At 53.4% G+C, this 15,798-nt stretch overlaps 8 protein-coding genes across 8 annotated transcripts; 3 read left to right on the top strand and 5 right to left on the bottom strand.

The window, feature by feature from the left end:
* Positions 1-485: 485 nt before the first annotated feature.
* On the top strand, positions 486-785 carry JN550_003110 (uncharacterized protein; the record flags this gene model as incomplete). The annotated part of the gene is made up of 2 exons (XM_049314478.1): positions 486-494; positions 555-785. 2 exons carry the CDS (start codon positions 486-488, stop codon positions 783-785), a joined length of 240 nt encoding a protein of 79 aa, XP_049174945.1.
* A 113-nt stretch (positions 786-898) lies between these two features.
* On the top strand, positions 899-2,059 carry JN550_003111 (uncharacterized protein; the record flags this gene model as incomplete). The annotated part of the gene is made up of 1 exon (XM_049314479.1): positions 899-2,059. One exon carries the CDS (start codon positions 899-901, stop codon positions 2,057-2,059), a length of 1,161 nt encoding a protein of 386 aa, XP_049174946.1.
* A 368-nt stretch (positions 2,060-2,427) lies between these two features.
* JN550_003112 (uncharacterized protein) lies at positions 2,428-3,533 on the bottom strand (the record flags this gene model as incomplete). The annotated part of the gene is made up of 2 exons (XM_049314480.1): positions 2,428-2,630; positions 2,726-3,533. 2 exons carry the CDS (start codon positions 3,531-3,533, stop codon positions 2,428-2,430), a joined length of 1,011 nt encoding a protein of 336 aa, XP_049174947.1.
* Positions 3,534-6,319: 2,786 nt separating this feature from the next.
* JN550_003113 (uncharacterized protein) lies at positions 6,320-6,646 on the bottom strand (the record flags this gene model as incomplete). Its single annotated transcript, XM_049314481.1, has 1 exon — positions 6,320-6,646. One exon carries the CDS (start codon positions 6,644-6,646, stop codon positions 6,320-6,322), a length of 327 nt encoding a protein of 108 aa, XP_049174948.1.
* Positions 6,647-8,901: 2,255 nt separating this feature from the next.
* Positions 8,902-10,481, top strand: JN550_003114 (uncharacterized protein; the record flags this gene model as incomplete). The annotated part of the gene is made up of 4 exons (XM_049314482.1): positions 8,902-9,100; positions 9,155-9,403; positions 9,457-9,754; positions 9,806-10,481. 4 exons carry the CDS (start codon positions 8,902-8,904, stop codon positions 10,479-10,481), a joined length of 1,422 nt encoding a protein of 473 aa, XP_049174949.1.
* Positions 10,482-10,763: 282 nt separating this feature from the next.
* On the bottom strand, positions 10,764-11,105 carry JN550_003115 (uncharacterized protein; the record flags this gene model as incomplete). Its single annotated transcript, XM_049314483.1, has 1 exon — positions 10,764-11,105. The coding sequence occupies one exon, from the start codon at positions 11,103-11,105 to the stop codon at positions 10,764-10,766; it is 342 nt and encodes a 113-aa protein (XP_049174950.1).
* A 189-nt stretch (positions 11,106-11,294) lies between these two features.
* Positions 11,295-11,808, bottom strand: JN550_003116 (uncharacterized protein; the record flags this gene model as incomplete). Its single annotated transcript, XM_049314485.1, has 2 exons — positions 11,295-11,602; positions 11,802-11,808. The coding sequence occupies 2 exons, from the start codon at positions 11,806-11,808 to the stop codon at positions 11,295-11,297; spliced, it is 315 nt and encodes a 104-aa protein (XP_049174951.1).
* A 686-nt stretch (positions 11,809-12,494) lies between these two features.
* Positions 12,495-15,668, bottom strand: JN550_003117 (uncharacterized protein; the record flags this gene model as incomplete). Its single annotated transcript, XM_049314486.1, has 5 exons — positions 12,495-14,150; positions 14,299-14,471; positions 14,526-14,919; positions 14,972-15,182; positions 15,238-15,668. 5 exons carry the CDS (start codon positions 15,666-15,668, stop codon positions 12,495-12,497), a joined length of 2,865 nt encoding a protein of 954 aa, XP_049174952.1.
* Between the last annotated feature and the right edge of the window lie 130 nt (positions 15,669-15,798).

Raw genomic sequence — 15,798 nt, forward strand, 5'->3', positions numbered from 1 at the left:
CCATGGCGTGATGAGGAGTAAAGTGTACTGCCCTCACTGTCGATATTGGATTTTCCCAGAGTCACACCGCCTCATGGGATTGGTCCCGACTGGTCCCGACTGGTCCCTTGATAGCAGACATGTACTATAGTCACGGCTGGTCTGTAAGGGATCATGCCCGCGTTTCTTGGACAGACGAGGCAGTAGACGCCGAGGGGCGGCTGGGCGACTAAAAGAGATAGCGCCCAAAAGAGGTACTACTATGGTATGGTACCGTAGCCTTGGAAGCTTTAGCGGGCCTCTTCAGTAGTTGCAACAGCGCCAGCAGATTCCGACCCCCCAGGCGCGGCGCGCGGCGCGGCAGCTGTCAGCGAAATTTAATCGGTCGCATCTCAAGCTCCCAAAGCTCAGATCGCGACAGAAACGGAACGGCCCATCGACGACTGCATCCGCATCCGATCGTCTCCCCAAACCACCACGCCATCTGCCGTTGAAGACCTGTCAAGATGGCAGCTGTAAGTATTGCCTGTGTCGTACGCATTGCCGCCCAGTGCTGACCCGCCCGCGCCATGCAGCCCGTGATGACCGTCTCCGAGAGCAAGGACCTCCGAGGTCTGAACCTCATCGCCGCCCACTCGCACATCCGCGGCCTGGGTGTCGACGCCGACACGCTGGAGCCGAGGTCCAACTCGCAGGGCCTGGTCGGCCAGGAGAAGGCCCGGAAGGCCGCCGCCGTCATTCTGGAGATGATCAAGGTCGGAAAGATCGCTGGCCGCGCCGTCTTGATCGCCGGTCCTCCCAGGTGAGCTCGCCCGCCCGCTCGCCCGCAGACGGGGCCTTCGTTTCGCTTCAGTCGCGGGGGCAGCCAGGAGCTGACACATAGTCTGTTGTTTCTAGCACGGGAAAGACGGCCATAGCCATGGGCATGGCGCAATCGCTCGGGCCCGACGTCCCCTTCACGACCCTCGCCTCGTCCGAGATCTTCTCGCTCGAGATGTCCAAGACCGAGGCCCTCACCCAGGCCTTCCGCAAGTCCATCGGCGTGCGCATCAAGGAGGAGACCGAGATCATGGAGGGCGAGGTCGTCGAGATCCAGATCGACCGCTCCGTCACGGGCGGCGCCAAGCAGGGCAAGCTCACCATCAAGACCACCGACATGGAGGCCGTCTACGACATGGGCGCCAAGATGATCGACGCCATGACCAAGGAGCGCGTCATGGCCGGCGACATCATCTCCATCGACAAGAGCAGCGGCAAGATCACCAAGCTGGGCCGCAGCTACGCCCGCAGCCGCGACTACGACGCCATGGGCGCCGACACAAAGTTCCTCCAGTGCCCCGACGGCGAGCTGCAGAAGCGCAAGGAGGTGGTGCACACCGTCACCCTGCACGAGATCGACGTCATCAACTCGCGGACGCAGGGCTTCCTGGCCCTGTTCAGCGGCGACACGGGCGAGATCCGCAGCGAGATTCGCGACCAGATCGACACCAAGGTCGCCGAGTGGAAGGAGGAGGGCAAGGCCGAGATCGTCCCCGGCGTCCTGTTCATCGACGAGGTGCACATGCTCGACATCGAGTGCTTCAGCTACGTCAACCGCGCCCTTGAGGTCGACCTGGCCCCCGTCGTCATCATGGCCAGCAACCGGGGCAACTCCAAGATCCGCGGCACCGACTACCGCAGCCCGCACGGCCTGCCGCTCGACTTCCTCGACCGCGTCGTCATCATCCAAACCCAGACGTACGCCGCCGACGACATCAACAAGATCCTGGCCATCCGCGCCCAGGAGGAGGAGGTCGACGTCTCGCCCGACGCCCTGGCCCTGCTGACCAAGATCGGCCAGGAGGCCGGCCTGCGCTACGCCAGCAACCTCATCACGACCTCGCAGCTCATCTCGGCCAAGCGACGCGCCAAGCAGGTCACGGTCGACGACGTGCAGCGCAGCTTCAAGCTCTTCTACGACCCGAACCGGAGTGTGCGCTTCGTGTCCGAGTCGGAGAAGCGTCTGATCGGGAACAACGGGGCGGTGGATTTTGCCATCCCCAACGGCAACGGCGGCGGCGACGCCATGGAGATTAGCTAGAGGTCATAGAATCGGGCGTCGTTGTTATCGGTTTTTTTATTTTTTTTATTGTCAAGTTTTCGGGCGTTTGTGGAGATCAAAATGGACACGAGAGCAAGAGAGAGATTCAGCACTTGAAGCCATAGAGTCTTGTATCATAGGTGGATTGGCGTAATTCTATGTCATTGATTCATACTATCGCAGTCTCGACGTTTCCCGTCATATATCTGATCCCATAAAAAGCCGTGCGGTCCGATTGCCGTTTTACCGTCGAACCTTGCTGCCCCAGCCTCATGAATCTAAAAGGACTACTTTCATTCTTTTTCTTTTCTTGACTTTCCCGCCTGCTCATCCGCAGGACTTGCTTAGAGCTTGGGATGGTGGTCAATTCATTTGGCACCGTCAACCTTGGCGACGTAGGCCAGGAGGTCCAGGACACGACGGCTGTAACCCCACTCGTTGTCGTACCAGGAGACGAGCTTGACAAAGTTCTTGTTCAAGGAGATACCAGCCTTGGCATCGAAGATGGAGGAGTTGGTGTTGCCGATCATGTCGGTAGAGACAACCTCGTCCTCAGTGTAGGCGAGTATACCTGTGAGGATCGGTGTTAGTTTTCTGTTTCTCTATTTTTTTTTTCTTTCTCACGAGTTGCCCGAAGGCCGAAGGGCAGATTTTCAGTAGACTTACCCTTGAGGGGGCCGTTGGCAGCCTCCTTGATGGCCTCCTTGATCTCGTCGTAGGTGGCGCCCTTCTCGATGCGGGCAGTCAGGTCGACGACGGAGACGTTGGCAGTGGGGACACGCATGGACATGCCGGTGAGCTTGCCGTTCAGGTCGGGGATGACCTTGCCGACGGCCTTGGCGGCACCGGTGCTGCTGGGGATGATGTTCTGAGCAGCGGTACGGCCACCACGCCAGTCCTTGGCCGAGGGGCCGTCGACGGTCTTCTGGGTGGCGGTGTAGGAGTGGACGGTGGTCATGAGACCCTCGACGATGGTGAACTTGTCGTGGATGACCTTGGCCAGGGGAGCCAGGCAGTTGGTGGTGCACGAGGCGTTGGAGATGACATCGGCCTTGCCGTCGTAGGTCTTCTCGTTGACGCCCATCACGTACATGGGGGCATCGGCGGAGGGGGCCGAGATGATGACCTTCTTGGCACCGCCGGACAAGTGAGCCTTGGCCTTGTCGGTGGTGGTGAAGACACCGGTGGACTCGACAATGTACTCAGCGCCGGTGTCCTTCCAGGGGATGGCGGCGGGGTCGCGCTCGGTGTAGAACTTGACCTTCTTGCCGTTGACGACGAGGTCGGAGCCCGAGACCTCGATGGTGCCCTTGAACTGGCCGTGGGTGGAGTCGTACTTGAGCATGTACTCAGCGTACTTGGGCTCGATGAAGGGGTCGTTCACGGCCACGATCTCAATCTCGGGGTGCTCAACGGCATTGCGGAAGACGATACGACCGATGCGGCCGAAGCCGTTGATACCAACCTTGACCATGGTGAGGGGTGGGGGGTGGGGGTGGTGTGTGTGAGAGGGGTGAGACTTGGATGAAGTGGGATGGACTGGCACAAGAATCAGGAACGCTCTTCGAAAAGACGTCTCTGATTGTCTGGGCTAGGATAGGAGAGTGATGATGGATGAGATGGGAGAGAGGATCGAGCTCCAAGGGCGGGTGCGAGGAGGGCGTCTGCTAGGTTTAATAGCTCTGGCGTTGCAGGTTGGACGAGGGATGGCCGGCGGGATTTTGGTGGGGTGATGACATACGGCCTGACCACAAAGGTTGAGGTGGGCGACCAGACCACGAAGGAGGGGCAGTCTGAGCCGTGCGTCGTGCGAGGGGAGCCACGTTGTCGCCCGCCCGCCGCGTCCTCCCGTTAGAGGCTACCTGGGAGGTACATGCACCCAAGGATGCCCCTCTGCCCCTCTGCCCCTCCGTCCATGCCTACCTAGCTACAAGACAAGAGGGCAGCAGATGTGCGCCCAGCTGACCGTCGGGCTGGGAGACGCGATGCAGCTCGTCAACCCCGTCCCGGATTGACTCTTGGGCATATGATCCTGATCTAGGACAGTGCTGTAGCCTGGGAACTCAAAGCATCTCTTGAACCCGTCAGTCCGGAACCCCTCCATCCCCGGGTCGAGCCTATCCAGCCCTGCCAGCGCCCTCGTGCGGGCTGGTCTCGCCGGAGAGTTTGTTGAGTGCTTTGTCTGGCCGGACACCCCGCGGGCAAGTAGAGTCACCGTGCCCTCTAACACGCAGCACTCCCAGACAGTGCGCGCCCTAGCTCTCGATATCTCGTCCAGACAAATTTTCTACAGTACCTATGTCGGAGCTCAATGCTTGAGTGTGCTTCGTAAAAATCACTCAATCGGTGAAACCATGATATTACATTCTATCACTGACGAGACGTCTCTGCATGCTCCAGATCGCCTCAGGCGGTCCCAGCATCCAAGATGCCCATGTATATGCCATGTACCGCTAGGAGTCCCGAGCTCATCCACGTTACCCCAGATTCACGAAAACCAGACGGGCAGCGTCACGGAATCTCGGTTCATCCAGGACGACCTGCCACGACTCTGCCCGAGAATAGCTCGGCTGCGTGGTCGACGGCTTCCAGAGCCGCCAAACCGGCTATATAATGGACGACCCGTTCCCTTGGCTACCTGCATGCCTGCTTGACTTTTTCTTCTGATCCCCCTCTCTTCCGGGCGTGCATCCGGAAGCCCGCTGCTTGGTGTTTTAGTGTATACTCGCTACCTACAGTACTACTCTCCACGGGTTGGCAGCTGGAGATTTCTACTCCCTGCTGACGCTAAAGCTACATAGGTAGCCACCCAGTGTCTTGTCCTTGCAACTGTCTTTACCCCTTCCCTTTCTTCCTGGAGCTCCAGCTGGGCGAAACAACAATAAGCTGCCAGAGTCTCAAGCGAGTCTCGAGCCCTTGGGCTGGCCACGGCGGTCAATGACGCCCAGATACTGACATCTCCTGGGTCAGCTGCTTGCCAAGATTGTCATTATGCAACGAGGGCCCTGAGCATGAGTCAAAACTACAAAAGAGCTTGGGGGTAGCTCCCCTCAGGCAAGCTCTTGGGGCGCCGAGCTCGCACCGTAATGAAACTTGATTGCGGGCATGCTGCGGCGCAACACTGGGTCTGGCTCGAATAGGACCGAAGACCTGTTGGAGCCAATGGAGATTGGAAACGGCTGGGCGTGTTCAAAATCACTCAACCAAACCGGACCGCCAGCACGTCCCAGGAGACCTGCGAACATCAATCATGGGCATTGTTGATGAACGTCGCGGGCAGGCACTCTCAATATTTCGTATTGGCCACAAGATATCCCACGCCTCTATTATCCCTCCCTCCGTCCCGACTGCTGATGCACCGGCCCATTACCTTGTACAGGGCCCACAGAAGAAAACCCTGCGTCATGTAAGCTTGTAAGGCTGAGATCGGCCGGCCCCTGCCTACCCGCGGTCAAAAGATCAGCAGGGTTTTTGACATGGCAATCTGGTTGTCCCTATTAGTCTTGGAAACTGTCATGGCTTCCATATTCGCAATGTGGATTCCATCACTGTTTGGCCACCCCGGCCAGGACCCCGATAAATCCATCGAATAGCTCCGGCGCTCTCCGGCCGAATGATCAAAAACAACATGACCTTAGAGCCGGCAGCAGCACACAGGGCTGACTAATGCAATAATCACGACCCGCAAGCCAGAAACACATGTTTGGTTTCTGGCGTGACAGCATACGGAGGACGGTTGCGACTGTTTCAACACAGCAGCCGCACGGGGACACACTCCATTTGCTATTTTGGGTCATCCAGCAGCTTGGCAGCCCAATGCGAAATCACCACACCTGGCAGGGCTAGGCGTCTACTCACTAACCTAATCCTCGGTGACTGGGCATACTTTCTTAACTTCCATTGCCTTTCAAGAGCAGATCATGTCGGACACTTGGCCATTGACGCATTTCTCGGCAAGGACTACACGTGATTGTCGAACCCGTACATATAACATACGTAGACTGGATTAGTATTGCGCCTTGATTGTATGCTGCACGCCGCAGTCGTTAGAAACATCACAAGTTCTATTGCTTGCATGGTTTGTACTGTCATTTGACCCCTTAGGATGAGTGGAGATTCTCGTTATATTCAACGTCAAGACTGGTACATGTGCCGCGCCCGTGTCAACGTTGTAAACACACTTCAGCGCCTTTCTTGCTTGCGAACGGGGCTCCTTTACGCATATAAGGCTGCCCTGACGCAGCCATGGCCGGACAAAGCTCATGCAGATGGTCCTTCTCCCGCGCGCAGCTGGGTCCATATAACCGGGGGCATCTTCGTATAGTTGATGCCATCACTTCTGATCTTGTTGGTCGTCTCCTCGGACTGGGCAGCCAGGACTTTGCCAAAGTCGCCCTCGTTCTCCATCTGCGCAAACAGAATCAGCTCGTAGGGGCTGTCCGAGGTGCTGCTCGGGATCTCTGCTCTCCAAGTCTTGGCGTACGGCTGCCAGAGGTCGTACACCATTGGGACGTGCTTGTTGATATAGTAGTCAACGTTCATCTCCGCCCCCTTGGGGTAAGCGATGACAACAACTTCAACCGGCATGTTGGAAGAATGTGTTGGCTTATGCGGCACCTGCTAAGTTGTTAGCATGTATCTATATTCAATTTGTTCGCCATGTACCAACCTATGTATGTTGATATTGGATTCTGGCGAAGTCTGCGTAAACTAGTCTGTTATGTTCTCGAGTTCCAGCCTCACAAAGAGGAGCACAATGTTTTTTTATACTTCTCAGCAGTCCCCTCTTATCTCCTGGAGTTTTATCTCCCTGAATACTATCTCCTTGAGGATTCTCTTCGAGGATTGGCTCCCTGAAAGTTATCTCCTTGAGTCTTATCTCCTTGGTATCCCACAAGGGAGTTGTTCAGTCCGCGTGAAGCGTCATGGTAAGGAGGATCGCTTGAAATGGATGTGACTTGTATCAGAAGTGTCCGGCTGCTCCGGTCTTTTTTCTGTATGGCCAAGGAAGCCTCCGTGGCCTACACGTCAGACCGAGGAGCTATAAACGCCACGAAGCTGTGATCGTATGTCCCTGTCAGCTGAGGCAACACTGCCCAGCCCGAGTCAATATATGAAGCGCACGGCACCTTTGTCAGCTGCAAATTACGGGCCAGATTAAATCCGCTAGCTCTGCCATCCTTGCAATATCGGATGCCTGCGAAATTGTTGCTAAACAGGCTTCTGTACCTCGAGCGTAGTTTTGCTGGACGTAGAAGGGATACGAAGATTGGGCTTGCCCACAATTAGATATTTCCAACCAATCTTCATGGGTCCCAAAAGACTTACTAAAGCGGCCGCAGCGCAGATTATATATGACAGGTGCTCTGCTCTCATAGCGGCGTCTATGAGGTTGAGGTTTGAGGTGCCCAGGTGACTCAGCATGCCACCCACTGTTTCCCGCTGCTTGGCTGCGTATGATATGATGTCCGAAGGTCAAACGACGCGCGGATTCGGAGCGCTCCCTCATCTTCTCACTTATGTTTCCCGTTCAGTGTGATATCTCTTGCCAATCCAGGCTGACCTGTAAACCTCGGAAGAAACGTCAAGGTGCCGTACTGTGAGGAGTATCGAATGGCTACCCAATGGAGTACTAGCCGTCACGAAAGAGACGATCCTTCCAAAGGGGCGGCGATCATCTTCCAAGCTTCTCTTGTGCAAAACGGTGTGGGCGTTACTGGTCTTCTAGAAGTGACACCTCCACATAATGGCCGCAGATAGGTCCAAACGTTTGACACAGCACCTGACCACGTCAAGGGCTTTCACTTGCGACAGGTGGCCCAGGTGTCCGCAGCCCCAAAACCACGGCCATCACATGTTTCATAACCATGGCTTATCCAAAGCTGAGTTCAGTCGCGAGTAATCACTGGCGCTGGACTGGCATTAAGACAAAGGGGTCTCGGGGATCGCTGGACGAGCTTAAACAGTAGCCGGGCTGTTGTCACGATGATGGAAGCCCATGTTGAATAGATCAGCCCGGCAAGATGAGTTATCGATGATACCTGACTTAGAGGTCAACGACGTTAAGATTAACCGACGGAGTGAACTCAATACACGGCTCAAGAACCAGTTAACTCTTGTACGACCGCAAGATCACAGACTGCAAAATGCCTGAAACGCTCAATCGACGATGGAATCCGTACCGTTCATCCTGAGGCAGGACCTGGGATCGTGGTCAGTGACGGCCACTGATTCTTGGTATTCATGTACAAGAGGTGGCCCAGGTAGTCGGTCAATTGTCGCATACATTAAGAAACCCTCACCCGATCAGAAGGTCCAGGAAACTTCAGGGTGCCAAGCAGCCGGGGTCGCTTTGTAAACGAACGTGGTACTTTCGGTTGCCAATTTTAGTCCTATGGAGAACATATCCTTGGCATCGCTGTCCAGACGAAATTACCAGCCTAGAACGATCTAGAGAGATAGTATGGACGCCGTTGATTGGCCGCTTGGCCTGGGGGAACTTGACCGTGCCGCTGAACCGCATGGCCGTTAATACGAAAGGCATCGTTAACAGGCTTACCAGGAGGCCCTGAAATGACTCTTCCGGCCTAAGTTAAAGCTCACGATAGATACCCTTGTGGAAGAGAAAATATTTAAATCAGAATTGGTTCCTCCCATAGAGGACTGTCCCCAGGTTTTGTAACAACAACTTTCGCATTTGATACGCTCGTCATCTGCTCAATAACCTTAGACCTGATCTCGCGATTGCAGGGATACAATTGTCTTCGTTTTTGATTGGGCGCAATCAACGAATCTTTCCTGGTCTTGGAAAGCAATCACCTAAGGAGGTGCGTCCTTGGGCCATGAAGTCAATAGCCTTTTGCGAGTTTGCAGAACTCCTTAGCCTACTGGCTACAGCGCAATTAGCAGTTGCGAAGAAGGCTAGCTTCGCCGAACTTTCGCTTTCACGTAGCGCCGCACCGTTGCCGTCAACGCTGAAGAAGAGGCAATCCAACCTTCCGCTCACCAGATCATTTGGCAATGAGACCTACACGGTCAACGGTGCGCTTATCTGGCACGACAGCAATTTCATTCTAGCAAGCTGACTTTGGATAGTGGACATCGGAAACCCAAAACAGAGCGTTAAATTAGCAGTGGATGTTGGCTCCTATGTTACATACGTGCTCGAAACATGCGAAGAGAACTATTTCTACATTGAACAATGCAAGACTTTCGGAACGTACAACGAGTCACTTTCCTCCTCAAGCAAGTATGTCTCGTCCGATGAGGCCTATATAGACAACGACGACGGAAGTTCCTATTCGCTGGTCCACTATGCCGATGATTTGACCATACAAGGCGAGGGTAAGCATACATAACACTCTGTGTCGGGAATAAGTGATTAAAACTCTATCTAGATACTTTGAAGAACGTAACATTCGGCGTCTACGAGTATCCCTCTGCGGTTCATTCTGGCTCGCTAGGCCTTGGCTTCGGCAGGGGAGTCAACTCAAACCACTCCAATGTGGTTGATGAACTCGTGTCCCAAGGCGTGATGCAGACCAAGGCCTTCGGACTGGCCCTTGGGACGGGCCACAGTCTAAATGAAGGCTCTCTGGTCTTGGGCGGCGTTGACACGAAAAAGTTCGCCGGTGCACTCCAGAAGGTCCCTATTATCGATCCCCCAAAATATCCATTTGATTATGAAGAGTTCAGGTTAATATGCCCAGATGACGTCTACTTTCTATGAGCTAATTACCATATTAGGTACTGGATGAACGTGGATAGCCTTACGTTACGAAACGGGATTAACGAGAGCTCACACCCAGGGTTCAAAGTGATGACCCATTCCATGGACGAAGTGAGCTACCTCCCTACCAAGGTTGTCAACGAGATTGCTTCAGCATTTGGTATCTACAACACCAGCGACGAGATCGATGAATGGTACGTGGTTCCTTGCGAGTCCAAAGACCTCGTGAAAGGATCTGTGGATCTACACTTCGGCGCCCTGAATGTCAGCATCCCGTATGCCGATTTTATCATCTCCAGTACACAGCTGGAGGAAATTGATTATGAGACTGCGCGCGAGCTGTGCTACTTGTCTACTTTCCCATGGGATGACTTGGAGGTCGAGAAAGACATCGACTTCTATTACCTCGGTCACCCATTCCTAAGAGCTGTATATGCTGTGTATGATCAAGACAACAGGGCTATGTGGCTGGCGAATCGGAATGAGTGTGGGAGCGATATCAAAGAAATCACCAAGAGTGAAGATTCGATCAGCGGGATCAGGGGGCAGTGCGACGGGTCCGGTCTTGAATCCAGTTTTGGCTCGAATTCTACCGACAACAACAGAGACGCAGAAGGCTTAGGTACCCGAACACGGGCTTCGATCGGCGCTCTGGCCATTTCCATGTTCGCCTGGTTTCTTTTGGGCTTCTAATGTCTTCGGATGCGATAGCCTAGAACAGGCTGAATTTAGGAGTTTTCCATAACTGTTGTCTTATGTACATTTCGAGATACCCGTGATTTGAGCTGGAGAGGTAGAGACTTTGCTAATATAGCTGTTGAAGGAATGTGATCTAGGGTAATGCCTCCATCTGCTCCGCGCAGAGAAGTTGGATAAATGTGTTTTCCATAGTTTCTGCCACTGAGCGATACGTGAGGCCCAAACCCTCGTTGCCTTGGTGCCGTCGACCTTATAAACATCCTCCACGAGCGCCGGTTACCCCTCTGGCAATCTGTCTTCCAACTCCGGAACACGAACTTTGGCAGTGTCTATTGCGGACTGGTACTGAAAGCCTTGGCCAACCCAGAACCTTTGCCCTCCGGCCTCTGCAACCTGGCGCGCCAAAACATGGGCTGCAGAGATCTCACGGGCATCGGCATAGCCGCCGAAGTCAAAAGGTACAACGCCTTCTCCGTCTACCATGCTCCAGAGAAGACTGAGTGATTCGCATAAGTGCTTGGTGCTCTTGAGATCCGCACCGTAAGGACCGTAGATCCACGGAGGCGTGATGGTGACTAGATCAAACTGAGGCTTATTGCCACTCACCCAATCCCACATTGCACGCTCCGCGAGTTCTTTGAATGCGCAGTAAGCCGTTACCCCGCCCGCCTTGGCGGTTTTCTCAAAGGTCACTGGATTCCAGTCCTTCTCATCGTACGTGTAACCAGGGCGTTTCCCCTTTGAAAGGTCGACGACAGAAGCATGGCTGGAGGTTGCCACGACTCGCTTCACAGAGGCTCTCCATCTCTAAGCCGCCTCTAGTATAGCGATGGAGCCGTGGATCGCTGGTTCCAGTAGACCCTTGATAATGTCTTTGGGCCCTAGGAGAAATGGGGAGGCCGAGTGCATGATGCCTGTGACGTCGCTGAAGGCCTGCTCGTAGGCATCCACCTTCGTGATGTCGGGTACAATAATGTACGACAGTTGGCCCATGTAATGAGGAAAATATGCCTGAATCTTCTGCGCCGAGGACTTCGACCTGGCTACTGCCCGCACTTTGAAGCCACTCTCGACAGCAGCCTTGATATGGTGTCCACCAAGATAGCCACTTGCTCCTGTAATCAATAAAGTTAGTTCCATGTTCACTTGACATGATGAGTTGAGCAGCCGTATAAGTAGAGATGATATTGGTTTCTTCAGTTACAAGTCAAAAACCGTACTACTTAGGACCCAAACTGAATGGTTGACTCGCACATAATACGCGCTGAACTAGGGAAATTGATCAAGGCGAATGTACTCATTCTTTTAACTTACTGACCATGTAAAATACTGGCGCATTATTCAAGGCTAAGGAATTATTTCAACACTGTTGAAGAATAGGCTGATGGACCAATCAGCTAATTGCATACATAGTGCATTCTGCAGTGTCGGCTTACAGCTGACATGTTGATTTTACGGCTCCCATCATATATCTGCCAATAACAGAAAATTGCGCTAGGCTATTGAGTCATAGCCGACGTGGTAACGTGTATGCTGACCAAGACAATTTTATCAATTTGAGAGATTCCAAGGCCGAGGTGAGAACTCCGAGGAGGCAAGGGTCCGCAGGTATTCGGACTACAGAATAGCCAAAGGGCTCGGGAACTTCTAAACGTCTCCTGTTTTGAAAATGATAAGAACGCCCCAACCCAGTTGCTTTCAGGACAGCTGTGAAAGTGCATACTTGCGAGGTTGAGCTCAGTGCCTCAGGCGCACCCCTTCGTTCACACCCAATGCGGAGAGTATAGTGAAACTGCGTGCAATCCTTGATCTCGCGTCGTGCGGCCAAAGACAGGAGAGTACCCTCAGGTTGGGGCCATTGGAATTCCACGTTTCGCTCGGAAGCTTGCCTAGTCGACTACTTGGAAACCGGAAGTAACGTCTGTCACATATGGACTCTCATGTAAGCACAGTAAACTTTGCAACTGCAATCTAATAATTTCAACTATGCCTATGGGACTGTAAAATCTAAACTCTAGTACTTGGAGGCGGGCCCAAGTAGCTGTCTTTCACGCCTCCCAAATCTACAACCAGCTTCTCTAGCATCATATTGGTATGCTTGAAACGTATCTTCAGAGTATGTTCGCCGGCTTTCAATGACGAAATCTCGATGCGACGCTTCCAAACTCCATCACCAGCGGCCTCAAACCAACCATCACCCAGATACCAACCCATGGTCGCTGAAAGTTGAACATCTCCCTTCTTCGCCTCCAGCAGGCTATGGCTGGCTATTTCGGAGTCATCGATCTGTAGGTCGTACGCCATGGTCTCTTCAGGCGATACGTCTAGAGTTATGGCGAACTCGAGCAGTATCGCAGCAGCCGAGTGCTCACTGAAAGTGAAAAACCTGTAGCTCAAGAATGGTACATCAGAACCTTCAGGCAGAGGACCAGCAAACATGACGTTTCCAGTCTCTGTCCTCCCAGCGTCTGGTAGATGTAAATACGGCGCAGAGATGACCGCGCTGCTGGATGGGATTGAAACGTATCCATCTGCCTCCACAAAACCGTCCTTGAAAGAGGCGGGGGCCTTTCGTCCAAGAACAGGGAGGTGAACCTGCTCAAAGTCCCCTTCATCCGACCTGATATCTACCAAGATCTCCTCGTTGAAGTCTTCTGGTACTTGCTCCCAATCAATCTTGATAATAACGCGGGCGTCATCCTCCCCGGGCACCAAGACGCCTGACGTGGTGGAAAGCTTCACCCAAGGGTGATGCGCAGATGCTGACCAGTGTATCGTGATCGGACCCCGCGTGAATACATCAAACCAACGGCTGTCTGGACCATACCGACTCAGGGGCCCAAAGGTCAAGCCAGGGACTAGATCCCTCCGGCTGGGGTGGGTACGCTCCGATTCCTCGTTGATCACACCAGGTCTTACGCCCGCATGGCCCTCGATAGCGACACCCATCTGACCCACGATAGGGTTTGACTCCTGCCGCTTCTGCACGAAGCAGAGCCCGCTGATCATGTCTCGCGAAGGCGCGTGCCAGGTGTCGCCATAGCCAAGATGGGTTTGTCTCAACATGTGGTTCCATTTACCTCCCAACAAAGCATGGTATTCCTCCGAAATATCATAGTCGGCGTCGAAGAGGGCTAATACACGCTGGACTAGCGTGTTGGCACTGTTGCGGCGCTGGCGAGCGAAGAGCTGGTTTCGGGCAAGATTGACACGCAATGCGACGTATGTCCACGTGGCCTTGAGAGGGTGAAGGATAAGCTGGAAGGAAGCAGCTTTCTCCTCATCAGACTTGAACTCTCCATGGATTTCTTCGGCTTTGTCAAGGAGTGTTCTCCAGCCATCAAGGACCCGTTCCGCCTCATTGTAGTTGAGAAGTGAAAAAGTGTCAGCCTCAATAAGCTCATGTTTTCGGAGAGAGGACAGGCGATCATAACCTTGAAGCAATGGAGCGACCTTGTCTGCTAGCTCCGGCCCGAATTCACGCTCGGCCATGGTGTGATAGAACCGGTAGAAACCATCCGCTGGGATGTTTTCCACGTTCCACGCTAGTTCCATAGCGAAGGTAATGGGGACTTCGAGTGGCTTCAAATCGCCTACATTGAAGATCCAGATCTGCCGTGCGTTTCGGCGGTATGTCTCCATCAATTGATGCCAAGCTTTGCCCTGCGTCACACTGTCAGACGTAAGCCAACTCATTCATGGCATAGGACCTACTAGGGAGTTGCTGTTGATCCATTTGTAGCTACGTGGCCATCCGACATACTCGAAGTGGTAATACAACTGGAGGAAGCTGTTAACCTCGGTCTCATACGGAATAGGATGTACTTGCGCCTGAACCGCCTTTTCTGTTCATTTCCTTGGACGTGGGAAGCCGGCGAGTCGTGCCAACGTTATCGTCTCCGAATAAGAGAGTTACATCATCCGGTACATCCAGCCTCCCGGTCTCGTAGTGGTCCTGGACCTCCTTGTACAGTGCCAACAATTCTGAGAACACAAATCAGCGTGGCATTCATGAGTTGGGGACGCAGGGAAGTTTACGAGGTACAGCGTCCTCTTTGCCGTACACCTTCTTTATGATCTCACGCTGAGTCTTGATCACATCTCGGATTGTCCCCGCTGGATCTTTACCAGCCATCTTTCTGTCATATTCGCCACGCATGCCGAGGGTAAAATACGATTCGCACCCCTTCGCTCTGCTCGCACCTTCCTCAAAGAACTCGGAAATCTTCTGCTTGTTGTTAATCCAGTCCCAACTGCCGTCCTCGTTCTCCATGAACCATTCATTTGTAAGGCGCTGCATCGGTTCATGATGAGACGTTGAGATTGCGATGCCACATTCCTCTGCGAGCTTCTGGTTCATAGGATCATCGGTAAAGAAAGAGGCCCCGGGATTTGGATAGCCAGGCCACATTGCGGGCCACATGAAATTTGCCTTTAGATGTTGTCAGTATTAAGATCAGTAGACTAATGCAAATTTGGTCTACCTTTAGACGAAGCAGCAGCTCGAAGACATGAATGTACATCTTAGAATTGTAGCCGCCAAACTTTTCTCGTGCCCATCCCGTCATAGCCGGTGCCTCATCGTTGAGGAATATACCACGGAAACGAACGCTGGGTTCGCCATGTTTTGTAGTTTTGTTTATTGCGAAGATCTGATCATGGTTCTTTGCTGGAACGTCCGCCCACCAGTACCATCTGCAGTTCAAAGTAAGCGGCAAATAGCAACATAATTCGATGGGTTCAGACGTACGGCGAAACACCTATCTGCTCTGACAGAGTATATACTCCGAAAATTGTTCCCCTCTTGTCGCTGCCCGTGATCACTAAGGCCTTAGAGCAGCCCTCCCAAGGTTGGTCCACAATGGTTGTGATGAAGGACTCCCATTTCCCCCGGATGCTGCTAACATCTATCTTGCCCTCCACTTCAAGCTTCTGTATAAGGGTGCTGTGGTCCAGCGAGCCAACGATGATGGCAATGGGCATCTGAGGTGTCGGATGTACCTGATCTACCTTGGTTACTGGGTTGGGCAAACCTCGCGTCACTCGAGCGAAGTCCTGAGACAGATTTTGAGCCGCTAGGTGTACGCCTGGGAAGTCATCCTGGTTTACCAGAATCTTGGCGCCGACGAGGTCGACGGCACCATCCTCAGGGGAGAAGGTCACGAACTTTTCCTCGAACATCTTAACCTTCTCTAAAGGCGAAAAGGCAAGCAGTCTGTATTCTAGACGCTTACAGGTAGGCCATCAACATGCCAGAGATGGTGAATCGCGGGGTTGAGATATTTCCACTTCTTCCTGTGACAGTTCGGCA

The sequence above is a fragment of the Neoarthrinium moseri genome, assembly GCF_022829205.1.
Source record: "Neoarthrinium moseri strain CBS 164.80 chromosome Unknown scaffold7_Wmoseri_CBS_16480, whole genome shotgun sequence".
Lineage (NCBI taxonomy): Eukaryota > Fungi > Ascomycota > Sordariomycetes > Amphisphaeriales > Apiosporaceae > Neoarthrinium > Neoarthrinium moseri.